The sequence below is a fragment of the Hypanus sabinus genome, chromosome 17 (assembly GCF_030144855.1).
Source record: "Hypanus sabinus isolate sHypSab1 chromosome 17, sHypSab1.hap1, whole genome shotgun sequence".
Lineage (NCBI taxonomy): Eukaryota > Metazoa > Chordata > Chondrichthyes > Myliobatiformes > Dasyatidae > Hypanus > Hypanus sabinus.
The window spans coordinates 85,375,343-85,399,042 of NC_082722.1; the positions used below are offsets into that span (position 1 = coordinate 85,375,343).

The 23,700-nt window shown below is 39.7% G+C and overlaps 1 protein-coding gene across 1 annotated transcript in view; it reads left to right on the plus strand.

Moving 5' to 3' along the window:
* Positions 1-23,700, plus strand: part of utp4 (UTP4 small subunit processome component) — a 77,957-nt gene that overhangs the window by 42,114 nt on the left and 12,143 nt on the right. The window contains exons 9-15 of the mRNA XM_059993390.1: positions 4,720-4,784; positions 7,707-7,829; positions 8,320-8,476; positions 9,498-9,604; positions 10,961-11,056; positions 22,467-22,652; positions 22,808-22,906. Coding sequence (XP_059849373.1) covers positions 4,720-4,784; positions 7,707-7,829; positions 8,320-8,476; positions 9,498-9,604; positions 10,961-11,056; positions 22,467-22,652; positions 22,808-22,906 — 833 coding nt within the window. The remainder of the gene's footprint in view (positions 1-4,719; positions 4,785-7,706; positions 7,830-8,319; positions 8,477-9,497; positions 9,605-10,960; positions 11,057-22,466; positions 22,653-22,807; positions 22,907-23,700) is intronic.

The following is a 23,700-nucleotide window of genomic DNA, read 5'->3' on the forward strand; positions in this document are numbered from 1 at the left end:
ATAAACTTCTGCCCCCTAACTCTCAAATCATGTCCTCTCGTTTGAATCTCCCCTACTCTCAATGGAAACAGCCTATTCACGTCAACTCTATCTATCCCTCTCAAAATTTTAAATACCTCGATCAAATCCCCCCTCAACCTTCTACGCTCCAATGAATAGAGACCTAACTTGTTCAACCTTTCTTTGTAACTTAAGTGCTGAAACCCAGGTAACATCCTAGTAAATCGTCTCTGCACTCTCTCTAATTTATTGATATCTTTCCTATAATTCGGTGACCAGAACTGTACACAATATTCCAAATTTGGCCTTACCAGTGCCTTGTACAATTTTAACATTACATCCCAACTTCTGTACTCAATGCTTTGATTTATAAAGGCCAGCATTCCAAAAGCCTTCTTCACCACCCTATCTACATGAGACTCCACCTTCAGGGAACTATGCACTGTTATTCCTAGATCTCTCTGTTCCACTGCATTCCTCAATGCCCTACCATTTACCCTGTATGTTCTATTTGGATTATTCCTGCCAAAATGTAGAACCTCACACTTCTCAGCATTAAACTCCATCTGCCAATGTTCAGCCCATTCTTCTAACCAGCATAAATCTCCCTGCAAGCTTTGAAAACCCACCTCATTATCCACAACACCTCCTACCTTAGTATCATCGGCATACTTACTAATCCAATTTACCACCCCATCATCCAGATCATTTATGTATATTACAAACAACATTGGGCCCAAAACAGATCCCTGAGACACCCCGCTAGTCACCGGCCTCCATCCCGATAAACAATTATCCACCACTACTCTCTGGCATCTCCCATCTAGCCACTGTTGAATCCATTTTATTACTCCAGCATTAATACCTAACGACTGAACCTTCTTAACTAACCTTCCATGTGGAACTTTGTCAAAGGCTTTGCTGAAGTCCATATAGACTACATCCACTGCCTTACCCTCGTCAACATTCCTCGTAACTTCTTCAAAAAATTCAATAAGGTTTGTCAAACATGACCTTTTATGCACAAATCCATGCTGGCTACTCCTAATCAGATCCTGTCTATCCAGATAATTATTAATACTATCTCTAAGAATACTTTCCATTAATTTACCCACCACTGATGTCAAACTGACAGGTCTATACTAGGCTTACTTCTAGAACCCTTTTTAAACAATGGAACCACATGAGCAATACGCCAATCCTCCGGCACAATCCCCGTTTCTAATGACATCTTAAAGATCTCCGTCAGAGCTCCTGCTATTTCTACACAAACTTCCCTCATGGTCCTGGGGAATATCCTGTCAGGACCCAGAGATTTATCCACTTTTAAATTTCTTAAAAGCGCCAGTACTTCCACCTCTTTAATTGTCATAGGTTCCATAACTTCCTTACTTGTTTCCCACACCTTACACAATTCAATATCCTTCTCCTTAGTGAATACCGAAGAGAAGAAATCGTTCAAAATCTCTCCCATCTCCCTCGGCTCCACACATAGCTGACCACTCTGATTCTCTAAGGGGCCAATTTTATCCCTCACTATCCTCTTGCTTTTAATATAACTGTAGAAACCTTTTGGATTTACTTTCACCTTATTTGCCAAACCAACCTCTTATCTTCTTTTAGCTTTTCTAATCTCTTTCTTAAGATTCCTTTTACATTCTTTATATTCCTCGAGCAATTCCTTTACTCCATGCTGCCTATATCTATTGTAGACATCCCTCTTTTTCGGAACCAAATTTCTAATATCCCTTGAAAACCATGGTGCTTTCAAACCTTTTACCTTTCCTTTCAACCTAACAGGAACATAAAGATTCTGTACCCTCCTATCAGTGTTACTACACCTTTCCCATTCTTCAATTCCACCCAAATAGCCTCCCTAGAGGAGCTCTCTAATCTATCCTTCCAAAGCACCGCCATAAGATTTCTCAGACAAGCAATGCAACACCTCCTCCTCTGGCCCCTCCTACTCTATCACACCTGAAGCAACTAAGACACCCCTCTCTCAGGATGTCAACTAAGAGTATCAGACATCCTGCAAGAGATCCCTAAACATCAACCACATGTCCATAGAACATTTCCCTGCAAAAACATCATCCCAATTCACACCCGCAAGTTCTAGCCTTATAGCCTGATAATTTGCCCTTCCTCAATTAAAAATGTTCCTATCCTCTCTGATTCTATCCTTTTCCATGACAATGCTAAAGGCCAGTGAGTGGTGGTTACTGTCCCCCAGATGCTCACCCACTGACAGATCTGTGACCTGGTCTTTGCGTTTACTTAGTACTTTTTCCTTTGGCACTTACTACTGCTCCCTGACGCTCGGGTCCTGCCGAAGGGATTGGGCCTGAAACGTTGACGGTACTTTTTTCCCTCAATGCTCCCTGGCTTGATGAGTTCCTCCAGCATATTGTGTGTGTTGTTTGGGCCACATCTCTGGCTTTTCACCCTCCCATTAAGAATGCTGAGGACTCCAGGATGTCCCAGCCCCGGCATTGGGAGGCAACATACCATCCAGGAATTAATCCCTTGTCACTGCAACATGCCTTTTCTCCCCTCATCCCCTCTGCATTGCAGAACCGGACTCAGTGCCTGAGACACGCTCACTTGTCTTCCCTCTGGTCTTGGCAGTTGTAGTCACCTCCATTCTTTCACACATCCTGCAAGAGGAGCATTGAACTGTCCTGCATAAAAGGAAGGGAAGAAGAAAAGAAACTTGTTTTTGAGCTTTTCTGATTTTGTTTTCTCTGACTAAAGCCTCTCTTCCATAAAGCCTCAAAGAGCTAAACCTCAAGATGACCACTTCTAATCCATCCACTCAGATAATGGATGCTGCGTTTGCCCCTGTCTTCCTTTAATTTGCTCCTGCTAATCAATCTTAAACTTGGATTGGTTGCTGGTTAAAACTGTATTTCGCTGAAGTGACCCGTTGCTCCCTTTTCTACTCAGGCAATGGACCTGAATGAAATTCCCTCTTTGGATAACTCCTCCCCTGTCTTGGATTCTATGGAAGCTAGTACCCAAGGTGAACCTGACTAATTTGCAACTTTCAGTGGCTTCTTTCGATCCTATGCAGACCCCTCCCCCATACCAGACAGTGATGCAGCTTGTCAGAATGCTCTTGGTACATCTGTTGAAATTTTCAAGTGTTTCAGGTAACAAATCAAAACTTCTCGAAGTTCTAAGGGAATATAGTCTTACCTTCTTTATACTTCACAGCTGCATCGATATGTTAGGACCAGGTTAGATCTTCAGAGATCTTGACACCCAGGAATTTGAAATTGCTCACTCTCTCCACTTCTGATCCCTCTGTGAAAACCGGTTCATATTACATTGTTCTCCCCTTCCTGCTCCACAATCAGCTGCTTGGCCTTGCTGACATTGAGTGCAATGTTGTTTTTGCAATGCCACTTAACTAGCTGGTGTATCTCACACCTGTACGCCCTCTCATCTCCATCTGAGATTCTACCAACAATGGTTAATTCATCAACAAATTTGTAGATGGTATTTGAGCTATGGCTAGCCAAACAGTCATGGGTATAGAGAGAGTAGGGCAGTGAGTTCAGCACACACCCCTGTGGTGCTCCAGTATTGATTATCAGCAAGGAGATGATATTATTACCCATCCGTACCAATTGTGGTCTTCCAGTTAGGAAATCAAGTATCCAATTGCAGAGGGAGGTACAGAGGCCTAGGTTCTGTAGGATTATGTTTAAACCAAAAAAAAAAGCCAGGTATAAACCTGATTAACAAAGTCAGTCAACCCATTCGGTGTAAGGGAGAATGAGAGAGGGAGGAGTTTGTTGTTCATATTGTCACATTCTTTTTATTTGACTTGGTTTGAGTCCATCATGTGTACAGTTTAGCTGTGTAGTTTCAGGCAGCCCGTGGATGTGTTTCCTGATGCTAATTGTATTTCCTGCTTCTGTCATAGAATTCATGCCCATTGAATTCATGCTGCTCTCTGCTAAAACTCATGCATCCCGTAATCCCCTCCTCCTGCAATGTAGAACCCCTAAATCTAGATTATTAATAATAGACTAAAGTAAGCATTAACTCTCTAAGTAAATATCTGTGGAAAGTCACTAGCCATTTTCTCCATTGGATGAACAACCTTTGAATTTACAAATATATAAAATTGTACAAGATCGTGCAAGAGTATGGCTTCACTCCATGTGTGACAGGACCAGATTGTTGGGGGTTGGGTCAGTTGAGTTGAGCTTGGCCATGATTGGGCCAGACTCATGTTTCTATTTTATCCCCGAGTACAACAGTTTCCCACTATGCAGTGCTGCATGTTCAAGTTTATCCGTTTTTCCATCATCAGGTAGCATGGAAACTACATAGTAAAGAGCTGTCCAAGTTGGTGGGTATGAGACTACAGATGCTGGAATGTGGAACAATAATCTGCTGAAGGAGTTCCGCAGACTGAGCAACACCTACAGGAGAAAAAGAATTGTTACATTTCAGGTCGGCACTTCCTTATCTGCAGCAGATGCACAATTTTGACCTGAAATATCAACAATCCATTTCCTCCCACGGATCCTGCTCGACCTGCTCAGTTCTTACCATCGACTGGTTGTTGTCTGTGTTGGTATTTGTCTTCCAATGAACAGTGTCTTCATCACAATCCTACCTCAGCTCTTCATAGCCATTTTCAACCTAAGATGCTGTAGGACAGGTTAATAAGCAGACTGTTAATTCTCTTGTGTTCTACCTTAGGCGTTCCTGGGGATGTTCTACCAATCAGCAAGAAGCCAGAGAAATTGTTGGAGTTAAAATCCAAGGTGTGTGGGTGATCGTTTGGGTTTGAAAGTAATGATAGATATTTTACAAACTGTTTATCTAATGTAGTGATCATTTAAGTTGAGGTGATTCCAGCTTGGCTATCCAGATGAGTTTGGTAATAGGTGGAGACATAATTTTAAGATTGGAGTAATGTATAAGGGAGGAGTCAGAGGTAAGTTGTTTTTTTTTTACACAGAGTGGTAGGTGTGTGGTAGAGGCAGATGCATTGGGGACATTTAAGAAATCTTGGAAGCCAAGTAATAGGGTATGTTTAAAGTGGGAGTTGATAGGTTCTTGATTAATAAGGGTGTCAGTGGTTACGGGGAGAATGTACGAGAATAGGTTTAAGAGGCATAATAAATTAACCATGATGGAATAACGGATCAGACCTAATTGGCTGAATTGCCTAATTTTGCTCCTATGCCATATGGTCTAAACACTTAAATAAGCATGCGGATGATAAAGCAATGGAGGGCAATGTAGCAAGAACAGATTGTGAAGTTATTACAACTAAAGAGAAAGTTCTTGGGAAACTGAAAGGTCTGAGGTAGATAAGTCACCTGAACCCTAGAGATCTGAAAGAGGTGGCGAAGAGATAGTGGAAGCATTAGTAATGACCTTTCAAAAATCACCAGATTCTTGAATGGTTCTTGAAGAATGGAAAATTGCAAAAGTCACTCCTCTCTTCAAGAAGTGAGAGAGGCAGAAGAAAAGAAATTTTAGGCCGGTTAGTCAGACCTCAGTGGTTGGGAAGATGTTAGTCGATTATTAAGGATGAGGTCTCAGGGTACTTGGAGGCACATGATAAATTAGGCTGTAGTCAGCATGGTTTTCTTAAGGGAAAATCTTGCCTGACAAATCTGTTAGAATTCTTTGAAGAAACAACAAGCAAGATAGACAAAGGAGAGTCGGTTGATGTTTTGTACTAGATTTTCAGAAGGCCTTTGACAAGATGCCACACATGAGGCTGCTTAACAAGCTACATGGTGTTACATGGAAGATTCTAGTATGCATAAAGCGGTAGATAATTGGCAAGAGGCAAGAGTGGGAATAAAAGGAGCCTTTTCCAGCTGGCTGCCAGTGATTAGTGGTGTTCCACAGGGATCTGAGTTGGGACCGATTCTTTTTATGTTATTTGTCAATGTTTGGTTGGTGGATTTGATGGCTTTGTTACAAAGTTTGCGGAAGATAGGTAGAGGGAAAGGTAGTTTTCAGGAAGTTGAGAGGCTACAGAAGGACCTAGACAAACTAGGAGAATTGGCAAAGGACTTGTGAGTCCTTGTGCAGGATTCCCTAAAGATTAATTTGCAAGTTGAGTCTGTGGTGCAGAAGGCAAATACAATGTTAGCATTCATTTCGAGAGGACTAGAATATAAAATCAATGATGGATTGTTGACACTTTATAAAGCACTGGTGAGATCACTGGTGTGTTGTTAATTTGAATTGAGAGGGGCAAAAGTTTAAGGGTAACACGAGGGGGGAACTTCTTTACTCAGAGAGTGGTAGCTGTGTGGAACAAGCTTCCAGTAGAAGTGGTATATGCAGGTTCAATTTTGTCATTTAAAAAAAATGGATAGGTATATGGACAGGAAATGAATGGAGGGTTATGGGCTGAGTGTAGGTAGGTGGGACTAGGTGAGAGTAAGCATTCGGCACGGACTAGAAGGGCCAAGATGGCCTGTTTCTGTGCTGTAATTGCTATATGGCTATATGGTTGTGAGCTGTTTTGTTCCCCTTGTCTCAGAAAGGATGTGCTGGAACTGGAGAGGGCTCAAAAATGATTCTAGGATTGAATGGCTTGTCATATGAAGAGCAGTTGATAGCATTTGGCTTGTATTCACTGAACTTGAGAAGAATGAGAAGTGACCTCATCTATTGAATGGTGAAAGGCCTTGATAGAGTGGATATGGAGAGGATGGGAGATTCTAGGACCAGAGGCCAAATGCTCAGAATAGAGGGGCGTCCTTTTTTGAACAGAGATGAGGCTGAATATTATTAATCAGAAAGTGATGTGTTGCCATGGGCAACAGTGAGGCCAAGTCTTTATATATATTTAAGGCAGAAGTTGTTGGATTCTTGATTGGTCAGGCATGAAGCGATATGGAGAGAATGCAGGAGATTGGGGCTGAGAGGAAAATTGGATCCGCCATGATGAGATGGCAAAGCAGACTTGATGGACCAAATGGCCAAATTCTGCTCCTACATCTTATAGTCTTAATAGATGGTCTTGGAATAAGTTAAAAGGTTGCCACTTCATTGTGGGCCTATACTGTGCTGTTAATGATCTATGTCTGATTGAGAGAGCGTGGAACAGAACAGCCTATAATGAGATATGGTTAATAAAGTGTATTCAGTTCTGGGTTTTTATCCACAGTGGCAGTGAGTATAAAAGCAGGAAAGTCATGCCAAACTTTTTATAAGACGCTCGCCTGGCTACAAATAGCTTATTGTGCTTATCTTTGGTTGCCATGTTATAGGAAGAATGTGAACACATTAAAGAGGATTCAAAGGGGATTTATTTCTACAACTACCTTCTTTGGAGAGGCAATGTTTTGAGGAGAAATGGCAGAGTTATATAAAACAATGGGGGGAGTGGACAGGAGGTGTTCCTCTTGATGGACAGTTTGAGGACTGGCAGATACAGATGTCAAAATGTAGAGAAATTCAGTGATAAGGGGAAACCTTTTTTCATGCAGCATGTTTTTGGAATTTGGAATACACAATCTGCAGCTGTAGATGTTTCTTCAAGAGTGAATTGGATAAGTGGTGCAGGAATGTTGGAGGCTTAAGTTAGTAGTTACTTTGGTAGAGAGCAGGACATAATCGATTTAATGGCTTGGAACCTATGACTGGGTGCTGGGAGATTTGCTGAAGTCTTAACCTGTAGTCAAGCTGAGTTGCTTCTCGTCTCTTTCCTACAGAGTTGCAATCAAATACGGTGCTGTGCAATGTCTCCTTGTGGAACCTGGATTGCATTCTCAACTATCAACAGACTCCGCCTGTATCGGATACAGTATAGGAATACTTCCATCACTGTTAATATGGTATGAAGATTCTCCTTGTAAAAAGATGACTAACAGAGTGAGATGCTAATGTATGTTGAGTGAACTTGAAATCCTGTGGCATGGAGGTAATGAATGATGGATTCTCTGGTGCTGGGTGTGGCACAAGTGAAGGTCTGGGGAAAGTGTATTTGCCTATTTGTCATTGGGGATTAATGCGAAAATTTAAAAAACTGCAGATGCTGTAAATCAGATAAAATGTTGGAAACAGCCATGGACAGACAAACATAATGCAAAGGTATACTATACATTGTCCTGTGTCCTGAAGAAGAGGTTTGGCCCAGAACATCAACTGTTTATTTATCTCTAGAGCTGCTGCCTGACCTGCTGAGTTTCTTCCAGCATTTTATATTGGATTTCCAGCATCTGCAGATTTGCCAATGTCTATGTAGACATAGAGCCAACATTTCAGAGTCTATTTCTGCTCTGAGCTGGGAAAAGCCTCTGAGTTTAATTCTTACCTTTATTACAGATCAGGCAAACAGTGAAGACATTGCTGCCAGCTCATCGGTTGCTCTTTAATGCTGATTCCACCAGGTTGATCATTGGCTCAGATCATAGCCAGATTCAGATTGTGAATCTAGGGATGTTGGGTTATAAGAAAATACATACTCTCACTCCGAAAACTGGTGAGTCTTCCATGGGAATATGCTGCTAAGAGGGTTACATTGAAACCTCACAGCTATTGCCTAGAACGTGGAATAGTACAGCATTAATGCATAAATCCTGTCTTTAAATTGCAGTTTAAATTTCAGTCAATGTGATGAGTTGCAATGTAACAGACATACTTTGTTGATCCCAAGGGAAATTTGTTTTTGTTACAGTCACACCAACCAAGAACAGTGTAGAAATATAGCAATATAAAACCATAAATAATTATTATGCCACATGGAAATTAATCCGGGACCAGCCTATTGACTCAGAGTGTCTGACTCTCCAAGGGAGGAGTTGTAAAGTTTGATGGCCACAGGCAGGAATGACTTCCTATGACGCTCAGTGTTGCATCTTGGTGGAATGAGTCTCTGGCTGAATGTTCTCCTGTGCCTAACCAGTACATTATGGAGTGGATGGGAGACATTGTCCAAGGTGGCATGCAACTTGGACAGCATCCTTTTTTCAGACACCACCGTCAGAGAGTCCAGTTCCACACCCACAACATCACTGGTCTTGCGAATGAGTACGTTGATTCTGTTGTTGTCTGCTACCCTCAGCCTGCTGCCCCAGCACACAACAGCAAACATAATAGCACTGGCCACCATAGACTCGTAGAACATCCTCAGTATCGTACGGCTGATGTTAAAGGACCATGATGGGCCAAATGGCCTAATTCTGCTCCTATATCTTATGGTCCAATAATTTGCCCACCACTGATGTCAGACTCACTGGCTTGTAATTCTCAGGACACCTAATGTAAAAATAAACTGATTAGAGTTGAGACAATGTGATCGAAGTATACAAGCTGGCTGCTGCTACTTTTTGTAATTACATAATTATTGTCCAGTGGATGGGAAAACTAGTCCTCAGGGACTAAGTCCCTGTATGTGGGTGCTGATTGTCCTAAAGAAAGGTGGGGTAGGGTGGGGGCTGAGTGCCAACTTATCCTGGATGAGAGAATTTTCTCAACATGGTTTGTTCCAACCCCCACTGTAGTTTCTCGTGAGCACATCTGTCTTTTGGCGGTGAGTGCAGATGGGAGCTGGCTGGCAGCTGCAAGTTACAGCTGTGAAATCAACATCTATAACCTTGCAGAATTAAAGGTAAGAGACTAGAAATTCTTGGAAAGTGCATGATGGAAAGGGGTGGTGAGAAGCAGGTGTTGGTGGGATGGGTGGGCCTGGGTCGGAGAGAAGCTGAAGATATTGGGAGTGCAACAAAAGGTGCATTGCCGTGTGATGGGGTGGGGAGGAGTTCAGTGGGGTGAAGGGGAAAAATTGCTGTGATTCAGGAAAGAGAGGCTGATCTTGACCATGGACCATAGAATAGCATGGCACAGCAACAGTGATTCAGCCCATAATGTCCATACTGATCACATTTGCTTTTCTGTGGTCTATTCACCTTCATTCCTTATCTGTTCCTGTGTCAGTTTAAATGCCTTTTAAACATTGTTTTATCTGCTTCCATTATTCCTCATGGCAGTTCATTACAAGCACCTACTACTACGATGACTACTACTCTCTGTGAGGGGACATACAGAAAGTTTGTGAACCCTTTAGAATTTTCTCTTTTTCTGCATAAATATGACTTAAACTGTGATCAGATCTTCATGCAAGTCCTAAAACTAAACAAAAATATCCCAATTAAATAATGACACAAACACACTATACTTGTTCATTTATTTATTGAGGAAAAAATCCGATATTACATGTATTTGTTGGATATGGTATGTGAACCTCTGGGGGATCTCTTCTACAAAAGCTATTTGGAATCAAGTGTTCTAATCAATGAGATGAGATTGGAGGTATGGGTTGTAGAGGTGCCCTGCCCTATGATAAAGATGCACAAAGTCAAGTTACTGATGGAGGCCTGCTCTTCTCAAGAAAGATCTGTTTTTGTGCATCATGCCTTGATCAAAACAACTTTCAGAGGACCTTATAAGAAATGTAGAGATGCATCAAGCTGGAAAAGGCTACAAAAGCATTTCTGAAAACCTGTGTGTTCATCAGGCCACAGTAAGAGAAATTGTCTACAAATGGAAGAAAATCAGTACTGTTGCTCTCTGTAGGAGTAGGCATCCTGCAAAGAGCACAACCTGCAGTGCTGAAGGAGGTGTAAAAGAACCCAAGGTAACAGCAAAACACCTGCAGAAATCTCTAGAACTTGCTAAGGTCTCTGTTCATGAAGAACACCATGAAGGAAACCACTGCTCTCAAGAAAAAAAAGCATTTCTGCTTGCCTCAAGTTTGCAAAAGACTACCTGGATGTTCCACAACATTTCTGGGACAATGGTCTGTGGACAGATGAGACCAAAGTTCTGCCCTCTAATCATAGTCATATGTCCTGTAGCATGGAAACAGGCCCTTTGGTGGAGGTGGTATGTCAGGGAGGATTGAGATGTTGAGATATGATGACTGAGTCCTTCTCAATGTGCCCCAAAATTTCTTCTTTCCTCACAGCATCACTGCAATGTTCCAGTCTATAACCACCTTCCCACTGCGATGGCCATCAATCCACACACCAACAACCTGATCACTGTACACGCCGATCAACAGGTATGGACTTTTCATTATCATCCAATCTGTGATGTTTGCTCTGGGCCTCTTGTCTGTGACTCCTGTAGAAATTTTTTGTAAACTACATTCATTGCCATTAGGTGAAGGGTAGCTTGGAAGTTGACTTGGGACAAGTAGGAGTAAAGTTTACTGTAAACTTTGATTTGGCGGTGATTGATCTTGAAGTAGTTGGATTTAGTATAGTGTCATTCACAGGAGTCCACATCCAATCAGTGCTCCATAGGCAGGAACGGTAATGATTACCTGCAAAGGGATTTTAGAGAGATAGGTATAAACTTTAAAAAAAGCAGGACTTCTAGGGTTGTGATCTGAGGATTACTACCTGTGCCATGTACCAGTGAGGTGAGAAATAGATACAAAATGTAATTCAACATCTGGGTAAGGAGCAAAAGGGAAGGTTTGAAATTTTGGATCATTGGGTTCTGTTGCAGGGCAGATATATTTAAATAGGAACAGCAGAGTTGGTACAAAGAGATTGGTATTGAACATAGAACACTGCAGCCCAGGAACAGGTTCTCGGCCTGCAATGTTATGCCGAACCAAATAAATTATTTAGATGACCATTTAAACTAATCCATATTCCTCTAATTTCCATGCATTCATGTTCTTTTTTAAATATATCTGCCTCTACCATCACACTGAGCAGTGTATTCCAGACGCTTAACAGTTTGTATCTGAACTGGAGGGTAACCAATATCTCCAGCAGGAAGTTTGCTAGTGCTACTTGAGCAAGTTTAAACTAGAATGGCAGAAAGATGGGAACCACAGCAGCAGGGCAACAGGTGGTGGGGTTGTGGGCAACAAAATTAGTTTGTTTGACAAGTCTGAAAGGAAGGACAGTAACGATAATAAACATGGTGGGACTGATGGGCTGATGTTGTTTTATTTCAACGCTTGGGTATTAAGTGTAAGGAGGGTGAACTTAGAGCCTGTATCAGTACATGGAATTGTGATGTTGCCATTACAGAAAGCAGATTGCATTAGGGACCGGTCTGGTAGCTCAACATTTCTGTTTAACACTTTGTGTTGAATGCAAGTTCAGCATTTATTTCAAGGGTTCTAGTATATAAGAAAAAGCAAGGATGCGATGCTACACACATCCTTTATTCAGCAATGGCGAGTCTGCATTTTGAGTATTCCATTGATATGGACGTGGCAGAGAAAGAGGTTAAAGAGGGGAGAGGTGGCATTATTAGTCAGGGAAAATGTCATGGTTGTGCACAGTCAGGACAGACTGGAGAACTTCTCTAATGAAGTGTAATATGTGGAACTGAGGAATAAGAAAGGTATGACCATGTTAATGGAGCTATATTACAGACTACCCAACAGTCTGCATGATTTAGAGGAACAAATTTGTGGAGTGATCACAGAATTTTGCAAGAAACTAAGGTTGTTATAGTAGGCAGCACAAACAAAGAATGTGTGGTCGAAGTTTCAGGCTGAGGCCCTTCAGCAGAGTCCCGCTGAAGAGTCTCGGACTGAAATGTAAACTGCACTCTTTTCCATTGATGCTGCCGCCTGCTGAGTTCCTCAGGCAGGGTGGGGAGGGGGGTTTAAACTAGATTTCTATTGGTGTGGGGACCAAAGTGAAGAGGCATAGGATGGGGCGGTTGGCACACAAGTAGAGACAGCTTATATGGAGCTTGTGAAGAAGGATAGGCATTTGATAGAGCAAAGATGCACTTAGCCAGATGATTTGAGATGTGTCTATTTTAATGCAAGGAGTATCATAAATAGGGTGGATGAACTTGCAGCATGGATCAATACTTGCAACTATGATGTTGTGGCCATTACAGAGACTTTGATATTTCAGGGGCAGGAATGGCTGCTGAGTGTGCCAGGCTCTAGATGTTTCCAAAACGACAGGGAGGGAGGCAAAAGAGGAGGTGGTATAGCATTACTAATTAGGAATAGTATCACGACTGCAGAAAAGGAGGATGTTTTGGAGGAATTATCTACTGAGTCAGTGTGGGTGAAAGTTGGAAACAGAAAGGGGGCAATAACTCCATATTTTTTATAGCCCCCCCCCCCCCCCAATTAGTAACAGGGATATTGAGGAGCAGATGGGAAGCAGATTCTGGAACGGTGCAATATTAAAAGGGTTGTTGTGATGGGAGATTTTAACTTCCCTAATATTGACTGGCATCTCCTTAGAGCAAGGGGTTTCGATGAAGTGGAGTTTGTTGGGTATGTTCTGGAAGGTTTCCTGACTCAATATCTAGATAAGCCAACTAGAGAAGAGGCTGTACTTGATCTGGTATTGGGAAATTAACCTGGTCAGGTGTCAGATCTCTCAGTGGGAGAGCATTTTGGAGGTAGTGATCAGAACTCTATCTCCTTTACCACAGGGCTAGAGGGAGATAGCAAACAATTTGGGAAAACATTTAATTGGAGTAGGGGGAAATATGATGCTATTAGGCAGGAACTTGGGAACATAAATTGGGAGCAGATGTTCTGAGGGGAATGCACAGCAGAAATAGCATTCTGCATAGGTTTGTTCCATTGAGGCAGGGAAAGGGTGGTATGATAGAAGAACCATGGCGTACAAAGGATGTAGAAAATCTACTTAAGAAAAGCTTACGAAAGGTTGAAGTAACTAGGTGCTGTTAGAGCTCTAGAAAATTGCAAGGTTGCCAGGAAGGAGCTTAAGAATGAAATTAGGAGAGCCAGAAGGGGCCACGAGAAGCTCTTGGCAAACAGGATTAAGAAAAATCCCAAGGCATTCTACAAGTATAAGGAGAGCAAAAGGATGAGCTGTGTGAGAATTGGACCAATTAGGTGCGATAGTGGAAACGTACATGGAGTTGGAGGTGGTAGCCAAAAGCACTTAAAGAATACTTCGCTTCATTGTTCATCAGGGAAAAGGACCTTGGCGATTGTGGGGATGGCTTGCAGCGGATTAGGGGTGTGTCTATTTTTATAGACCCCTCAATTTCGTTTACACATCATGAAATTATTTCTGATTCACAGGGCAGATTTTTGTTGATAACTGGTTCACTTTTTAATCGAAAAGTGGTTCTAGTCAATATTTATGCTCCAAACTTTGACTGCCCTGAATTTTTTAAATGTTTATTTACTTCCCTTCCTAATCTAAATGAATATATGTTGATAAGGGGTGGAGATTTCAATTGTTGTCTGAATCCTTTGATGGATAGATCTAAACCTATCCGAATTCTTCTGAATAGATCAGCCTTACTTATTAATTCTTTTATGGTTGATTCGGGAATTACTGAAATATGGTGGTTTTTGAACCCTAAAGATAAAGAATTTTCGTTTTTTTCACATGTATATCACAGTTATTCTAGAATTGATTATTTCCTTATTGATCATCGTTTATTAACGGATGTTACTGATTGTAAATATGATTCTATTACTATTTCGGATCATGCACCTTTGAAGTTATCTATCAAGATTTTGGACTTTTCCAATAATACTAGATCTTGGAGACTTAACACTACTTTGCTTCAAGATCCAGAATTTATCACCTACATAAAACAGCAAATTGACTTGTTTTTCTCAACAAACTATACTGAAGAGATTGACAGAGGAATACTTTGGGACTCTTTTAAGGCTTTTATCCGTGGACAAATTATCTCATATTCCGTTGGTAAAAGAAAACAAAGATATTTAGATATTGCTTTATTAGTGGATAAAATTAAAGAAATTGATAAGATTTATTCCGTGACTCCTACCAAAGAACTTTATAAGAAGAGAGTTGAGCTTCAAATGGAGCATAGCTTATTATTATCTTCTTCAATTGAGAATCAATTAATTAGGACCAGGGGTCAATTTTATATCCATAGTGATCGAACTGGTAAATTGTTAGCTAACCAATTAAAAGCTATTTCGAATAAGCGACAAATTATTAAAATTCGTAAACAAGACGGTAATCTAACTACTGATCATAAAGAAATCAATAACACTTTTCAAGATTTTTATAAATCTTTATATCAATCAGAATTTGATGGCGATCTGTCCATGATGGATAATTTTTTTAACAATTTGAATATTCCCAAACTGACAGATGAAGATCGTAGCTTGTTCGATGCTCCTATCTCTATGGCCGAAATAGGAGAGGCTATCTCATCAATGAATTCAGGGAAAGCTCCTGGTCCTGATGGTTATATTATAGAATTTTTAAAAACTTTTTCTTCTTTGCTTTCCCCTTGGTTATGTGAAATCTTTAATGATGCATTTGCTAAGAAGAGATTACCTCAATCCTTTTATGAAGCTACTATCTCTCTAATTCTTAAAAAAGATAAGGATCCTACTTTACATGCATCTTATCGCCCTATATCACTATTAAATGTAGACTCTAAGATTCTTACAAAAAATTTTAGCTATTAGGTTAGAAAAGGTACTATCACAGATTATTTCAGAAGACCAAACTGGTTTTATTAGGAATCGGTATTCCTTTTTTAATGTTAGAAAATTGATTAATATAATTTATACTTCATCACCCACAATCCCAGAATGTGTTATTTCATTAGATGCTGAAAAAGCTTTTGATAGAGTTGAATGGACATACTTATTTAACGCTTTGAGATATTTTAATTTTAGTCCTAATTTTATATCATGGATCAAACTAATATATTACAAACCTGTTGCTTCTGTTCTTACAAATAATTACAGATCCTCTTTTTTTTCAATTATCTCGTGGTACGAGACAAGGTTGTCCCTTAGGTCCTTTATTATTTAATATCGCATTAGAACCTTTAGCCATTGCTATTCGTGAATCTCCTAATATTTTTGGTATTACCCGTAATGAGAAGTTATACAAGTTATCACTTTATGCTGATGACTTGTTGTTATATATTTCTGATCCTGACAGGTCTATTCCCGCTATTTTATCCTTGTTGGCTCAATTTGGTAGTTTTTCTGGTTATAAACTAAACTTGGAAAAGAGTGATTTATTCCCTTTAAACGCGCAAACTTTATTGAATGACAGGATACCATTTAAAGTTGTTACTGATAACTTTATCTATTTAGGTATAAAAATTACCAAGAAATATAAAGATTTATTTAGACTGAATTTTTTACCTATGCTCCATCAAATTCAACAACTTACTACAAGATGGTCTCCCTTATCCTTATCATTAGTTGGTCGGATTAATGCTATTAAAATGATGATTTTACCGAAATTTTTATATTTATTTCAAGCTTTACCAATTTTTATTCCTAAATCTTTTTTTGATAACATTGATTCAAAAATTTCCTCATTTGTGTGGCAAAATAAAAACCCCAGGTTAAGTAAAAGGCAATTACAAAAATCTAAAAAAAGGTGGTGGTTTAGCTTTACCTATCCTTAGATTTTACTATTGGGCGAATAATATTCGTAACTTAATATATTGGAAATTAGATTTGGATTCACCATTGTGCCCACAGTGGGTAAATTTAGAATGCAATGAGGCACAGGGATATTCTCTATTCTCCGTTCTTGGTTCTTCTCTTCCTGCTGATTTAGTTAAATTCAATAAACAAATATCCAACCCTGTTGTCAAACATACATTACGAATTTGGTTTCAATTTCGTAAGTTTTTTACTCTGAAAAACTTTATTCTTGATAGCCCTATTTTACTTAATTTTTTTTCAAACCTTCTTTGACAGATCAAGCTATTAGCATATGGAAAAGGAAAGGTATAAAATGTTTTCGTGATCTTTTTTTGAAGGGAGTTTGATGTCTTTCGACCAACTTTCCAACAAATTTAAGTTACCTAAATCTAATTTTTTTTAGATATTTACAAATCAGAAATTTTTTACATAAAGTTCTACCATCCTTCCCCAATTCAACCAATGGATTTTTCAGATTTGATTTTTACCTTAAATCCTTGTCAGAAGGGATTAGTGGCTTTTATTTATAATATGATTATGAAGATACAACCAGAAATATCAGGTAGAATTAAACAAGAATGGGAAAAAGAACTTCAATATAATATATCAACAGGAAAATGGGAAAAATTTTTACAAATGGTTAATTCTTCTTCTATATGTGCTAAACATGCTTTAATACAATTTAAAATTGTACATAGAGCTCATATGTCTAAAGATAAGCTTGCTCGATTCTATTCTCATATTAACCCTCAATGTGACAGGTGTCATTCAGATGTGGCTTCATTGATCCACATGTTTTGGTCATGTCCCACTTTATATAACTATTGGAAGGCATATTTGCTACCATTTCCTCAATTTGGAATATCGATTTACAACCTCATTTTATTACTGCAATTTTTGGTATACCAAATAAGGATGGTAATCAGTTTTCCCCTTCAATTAGATGAATGATTGCTTTTGTTACATTAATGGCCAGAAGGTCTATATTATAAAATTGGAAAGAAGTAAATCCTCCTACCACATTTCAGTGGTTCTCTCAAACTATTTCTTATCTGAGCTTGGAAAAAAATTAGAAGCACTATTTTTGACTCATCAATTAAATTTGAAGAAACTTGGGGACCGTTCATTCGACATTTTCATATGAATTAATTTGGCCTCTTCTAGACCTTCTCTCTGTTTATTCTTGTTCTGGTATGGAGTTCTGGAGTTTTTGACACTATCATATACATATAAACTGTTATTATTGCCCATGTTAGTTTAGTTTAGTGTTTTTTTTTCTCAATATATATTTTTTCTTGTATTTTTTTAATTTTTTTTTCTTTTGATGATTATTCTTATTTTTTTCATATATAATTATTATTGGCTTGATTGATTAATGTACTATTTTTTTCTGTTGATATTAGATATTGTTATTATTAATTTCATTTCAAGTCTATTGCACTTATAACCTATTCATTATTATTTTTTTTATATATGAAACTCAATAAAAAGATTGAAAAAGAAAGAAAGAAAGATTCAGAGTGCGCCGCCAGGTCCTAATGTCTGCCGCATGGAGACATGTTAAATAAAGTCCAGGGTTCTGCTGGGTCCTAAAGACCACTGCACTGCATGTTAAATAAGGGACTTGAGCATCCACGAATTTTGGTATCTGTGGGGGGGGGGGGGGGGTGCTGGAACCAATCCTCCGCGGATAAGCAGGGCCGACTGTACTGAGTGAGCTCCAATGTAATTTTGACTTTGCCTTGGGCCCTTTTTTTTGTTTTGTTTATTTTCATTACTAACCCTATATTCAGATCAAGATTCATAAAGTCTATCATTTAATTGCATATGGTGTACTGTCTGATATTTTGCGTTGTGGATGTGTAACTGGGGGTACATCACACACATCCACACAAACGTGATTACCCAGTTTAGTGGGGCTGAAAGCTGATTCCCCTAGACGAGTGCGAGCTGGGTGAGCCTGAGGGTTACATACAAACTTGTTGAGTTGGTAAGGTTCAAAAGTTCAAAGTAATATTTATTATCAGAGTGCATACATGCCACCACTGAAGAAAGTTAGATTACAAAGGGGATGAGTACTCTGTGAGGCCGACAATTTTGGTAAATTCATGACAAGTTTTTGGAATTTTGCTTTTACTTTGACATGATGCAAAATGTAGATTAGCTCAAAAATCTTACATCAATATATTCTAACTTTAGAAAATGAGACAGTAGCGTGTGAAAATAATTGTCAGGGCTGTATACTTTTTCAAGGCACTGTAAGAATTATTTATTTAGAAGCATTTGGAAGATAGTGAAGACAGAGTGGGACATTGCTGAAGTGATGGGACATATTGAGATTAAGGAGGTTGAGACATCTGAAAAGCATCAAGGTAGATAAGTCTCCAGGACATGATGGCATATACGCCAGAATATTGATGGAGATAAGTGCAGAGATTGTTGAGGCTTTGACAAAGATCCTTATGTTCTGACCAGCAACAGGTGAGGTCCCAGGGTCTGGAGAGTAGTGAATGTTGTGTAAATGATTTGACCCCTTTCCTCTCGAGTCCTGATGAAGGCTCTTAGCTGGAAGTGTTGACTGTTTGCTCTTTTCCATAGATGCTGCCTGGCCTGCTGAGTTGCTCCAGTATTTTGTGTGTGTTGCTTTGGACTTCCAGCATCCACAGATTGTTTGAAACGTTGTGCCTTTGTTCTAGAAAGGAGATGGTGATAATTCAAGTACATTCAGACCCCACATAGCTCTGATTCGATACAGTGCAGTTATTCAATTCTTCATTGGTATTTTAAAAAATGACAAAAAATCATTCCAATCAACACTTAAAACTTTTCAAGAGCAGCCAGCATGACAGTAAACATTGAAATGTCCAATGAGAACACTTTACATATGCTGTGAGCCACTCACAGCCAATCACATATTAGTTCATCTATACCTCTCCCGAGTGTTGCTCCTTTGCCAATTTATAACATTTTTTTTCACCCATAATATCTGGAAAATGGTCTTCAACTCCCAATGAGGGTAGTGCATCTAAGATGTCTCAGAAAAGCATTAGCACAGATATGAAACTGCAAGTGATACAGCGTTTGGAAGCTGCTGAGCGTCAGGTTGATGTTGGCGTCTCTTTAAAATGCAGACAAGGTAAAAGCTTCTGCAACGATGACTATCATCAACGAAGATGGCTTGATTGAGTTACTTGTTTGAAAAAATGGAAAATAGACTAAATATATGGGTGGATGACCAAACACAATGAAACATGCCCTTAAGCCAGCTGATAATAATGGAGAGGGCAAGAAGCATCTTCAGTCAAGAAGAGGATGACGTTGGTAACATTTACAGCCAGCACAGGTTGCTTTGATAGGTTTAAACAGCACAGTAACCGCCATAGCATACATATCTCTGGTAAACCAACTAGTAAACCAACTAATTCCAACTAGCAGCCAGGAATTTCCTACAACACCGAAGGCCATAATCAAAAAGGACATTTATCTTCCTGAACATGTCTTCAATGTGGATGAAACAGGTGTATTTCGGAAAAGAATGTCTTCTCATACTTTTATCTCCTGAGAAGAGAAACATGCATTTGCGTTTAAGACTGCAAAGGACCAGTTAACCACAAAACTCCTCAGCGGTAGCATCACCACAATGACACAAATCATGGACCAGTTCATTGATAACGACTCTGACTGGGATCGAAGCAGTAAGGTAAAAAGAGATACTCTTGACATGATTTCCTGATAGCAAGAACTGCTTTATGAGAGGAAACTTGAGAAAGGCAGTCAAATCTCAACATCTACTTGAAGAAGAAGCCAAAGTTAGAGGCAAACCCACAGCCTGGTCCTTCTAAGATGTAATCACCACCCACTTCCCTCCAATGCTGCTGCGATGTGTTGCTGCTCCATTGATGTACAGGTTAAGTCCATTTGCGTGGTTGTTACTCCACAAGTTATTGTGTATACATAAAATAATATATCATTACCCCATGTTTGATATTTTTAAAAATTAGGCACACACATCCATTTACATGATCTTATGTGTAGCACTGTATTCCATAGTGCACCACCTCCGAGGAACCCATCCTCAGCATTAAGAGTGGTCTAAATGTAATTATAGGCTAGTCAGCCTTACATCAGAGAAGCTATTGGAGAGGAGATTGAAGGTTAGGAGTTATGCGCATTTAGAAAGGCATGGCTTATTTAGGGAGAGTTAGCATGGTTTTGTACAGGGCTGGTCATGCCATACAACGACTGATTTTGAAGTTACAAAGAAGCTTGATGGACTTCAGTAACAATGTAACCTATGTGGGCTTCAGTTAGACATTTAATAAAGTTCCTCATGATTCATTGTTCCTCATTGAGGAATTCAAAGTTCCTCATTGATTCAAACGACAAAGATGCATGAGATCCAGAGTAAATTGCAAGGTTGGATTCAGAATTGACTTGACCATAGAAGACAGTAGGGATGGACTGCTGTTATTCTGATGGGATGTCTATGACCTGTGGTATTGTGCAAGGATTGGTGGTTAGATCTCTTTTTTGTGATCTTTGTGATAAGGGTGCCAAGATTGTGGACAACAGCAAGATTTGTGCAATTGTTGTATAATGAAGGCAGCAGATTTGGGCAGAGAAGTGGTAGATTTTACGAAATTTTACGATTAATGGTAGACCCCTTAGTAACATTTAGATACAAAGGGATTTTGGGATTCAGATACATTGTTCAAGGAAAGTGGCTATGCAGGTGGTTAAAATGGTAAAGGAAGCTCATGGCATGCTTGCCTTCATTGGTTAGGGTGTTGAGTATCAGAGTAAAGAAACTGTATAAAACTTTAGTCAGACTGCATTTGGATTATTGCACATGGACTGCTGCTGCTAAGTTAACAAATTTCATGACACATGCTGGTGATAATAAACCGAATTCTGATTCAAGGGATCTGGATGATGCACAGCAGGAGGACATTTAGTATAAAGTGCTATTAAAACTGGAACAGCATCATTGGCTGAATGGCTTGCCCAGTGCTATACAGTTCTATGTTCTCTTTCTGGGCGGCCTGGTGGAGGAAGATGTCAAGGGTTGTGGAAAGTGACAGAGTAGATTTAGTTCACCATGAAGCACAGAATGTTATCAGAAGTTAGGAATAAGTGTTGGTAGATTTGGCAGGTAGGGTTGTGACAGAAAATTAATTTGACATGTCAACAAAACACTCAGATAAAAACTTCAGTAGATGTATCACGGAGAGCATTCTGACGGGCTACATCACTGTCTGATATTGGGGGGTGGGGGGGATTCTATTGTATGGAACCAAAAGAATCTGCAGAAGGTCGTAAATTTAGTGGGCTCCATCTTGGGTACCAGCCTACAAAGTCCGCAGGACAACTTCAAGGGGCAATGTCTCAGAAAGCTAGCGTCCATTATTAAGGACCTCCAGCACCCAGGTCATGCTCTTTTCACATTGTTACTGTCAGATAGAAGGTACAGAAGCTTGAACTGCTGTCCGATTCCTCGGTGGACTTTGAACTTGTTTAATATAAATATTTTTTGCATGATTTTTAATCTATTCAATATGCATACTCTGTAATTGATTTTTTTTAATCTTATGTATTGCATTGAATTGCTGCTGCTAAGTTAACAAATTTCATGGCACTTGCCAGTGATAATAAATCTGATTCTGATTCTAACCCACAATTTTGAAGTATTTGTCAAAAGGACTTTAAAATATATATATTTGTCAACTGGAACACGCTGCCTGGAAACAGTTTCAAAGGAGACTTTCAAAGGAAATTTGGTAAACACTAGTGAAGTTAAGAGACTACTAGACAGGTATATGGAGGAATTTAAGGTGGGGGGTTATATGGGAGGCAGGGTTTTGAGGGTTGGGACAACATTGTGGGCCAAAGGGCCTGTAATGTGCTGTACTATTCTATGTTCTATAAATACTGCAGGAATATGCACAAGGAACTAATTACACCTGAGGGCAGTCTGGGCAGAATGGTGTCCTTTTGTTCATGGCATTTTTTTTTACGATGGTGGTGGTGATTAGTAATTGTTTTTATTTTGTCCCCTCAGATTTTTGAATTCAGCATCAGTGAGAAGAAGTACACAGAGTGGAGCCGTAAAGTACAGCAACACGGGCTGCCCACACTCTGGCTGGAAAGGGACACACCCATCATCCACGTCACCTTCAATCCTAGAGTGAGCACACAGATCATCGTTCATGATACATACATGTTTTGTATCATTGACCAGTCACTGGTAAGTGACATGGCCACAGTACTCTTGCCCTGCAGCCTTGGGTGGTGTACTCTTTATCCACATGCTCCATCATTATCTGTGGGGTTTGCTATTGTTATTGATTAACAGGCATTCTTTGATTTTGTTCAGGATTAATTCTGATTGCTTCTTTCCAGCCCCTGCCCTCTGAGGAATCGGATATTAATAACCAGCCAGTGCTTGTAAGTGGTCGTAAGAACCGGGAGCATGCCTTCAAAGTCTGTAAGAAATTCAAGGTAAGATCTGTGAGGCTCACTGAAAGTTTTGGGAACAGAGACCTATTCAAAGTTCAAAGTAAATTTATTATCAAAGTACATATTTGTTACTATATACAACCCTGAGATTCGTTCTCTTGTGGGCATACACTATAAATTCAAGAAACTCAACAGAATCAACAAAACACCACACCCAACAGGACAGACAAACAACAATTTTGATAAAGACAAAGACAAACAGCAAATATAAAAGAAAAAATAAATGAGCAATAAATATTGAGAACATGAGATGAAGAGTCTTTGAAAGTGAGTCCATAATTTGTGGGAACAGTTCAGTGATCGGGCGAATGAAGTTTTCCCCACTGGTTCAAGAGCCTGATGGTTGAGGGGCAATAACTGTTCTTGAACTTGGTAGTGTAGCCCTGAGGCTCATATACCACCTACCTGATGGAAACAGTGAGAAGCGAGCTTGACCTGGACGGTGGGGGTCCTGCTACTTTCCTGTGACTGCATTTTGTGTTGATGGCTCAATCGCTGGGGGAGCGGGGGGGTGCTTTATCCATTACTTTTTGTAGGATTTTCTGTTCAAGGGCATGGGTGTTTCCATACCAGGCTGTGATGCAACCATTCAATATACTCACCACACATATGTTAAATCTTGTCAAAGTTTTAGGTATCACGCCAAATCTTTACAAACGTCTAAGGAGTAAAGGCACAGCTATGATTTCTTCCAAATTACACTTGCATGCTGAGCCCAGGACAAATCCTCTGAAGTGATAACACTGAGGAATTTAAAATTGCTGACCCCCTTCATT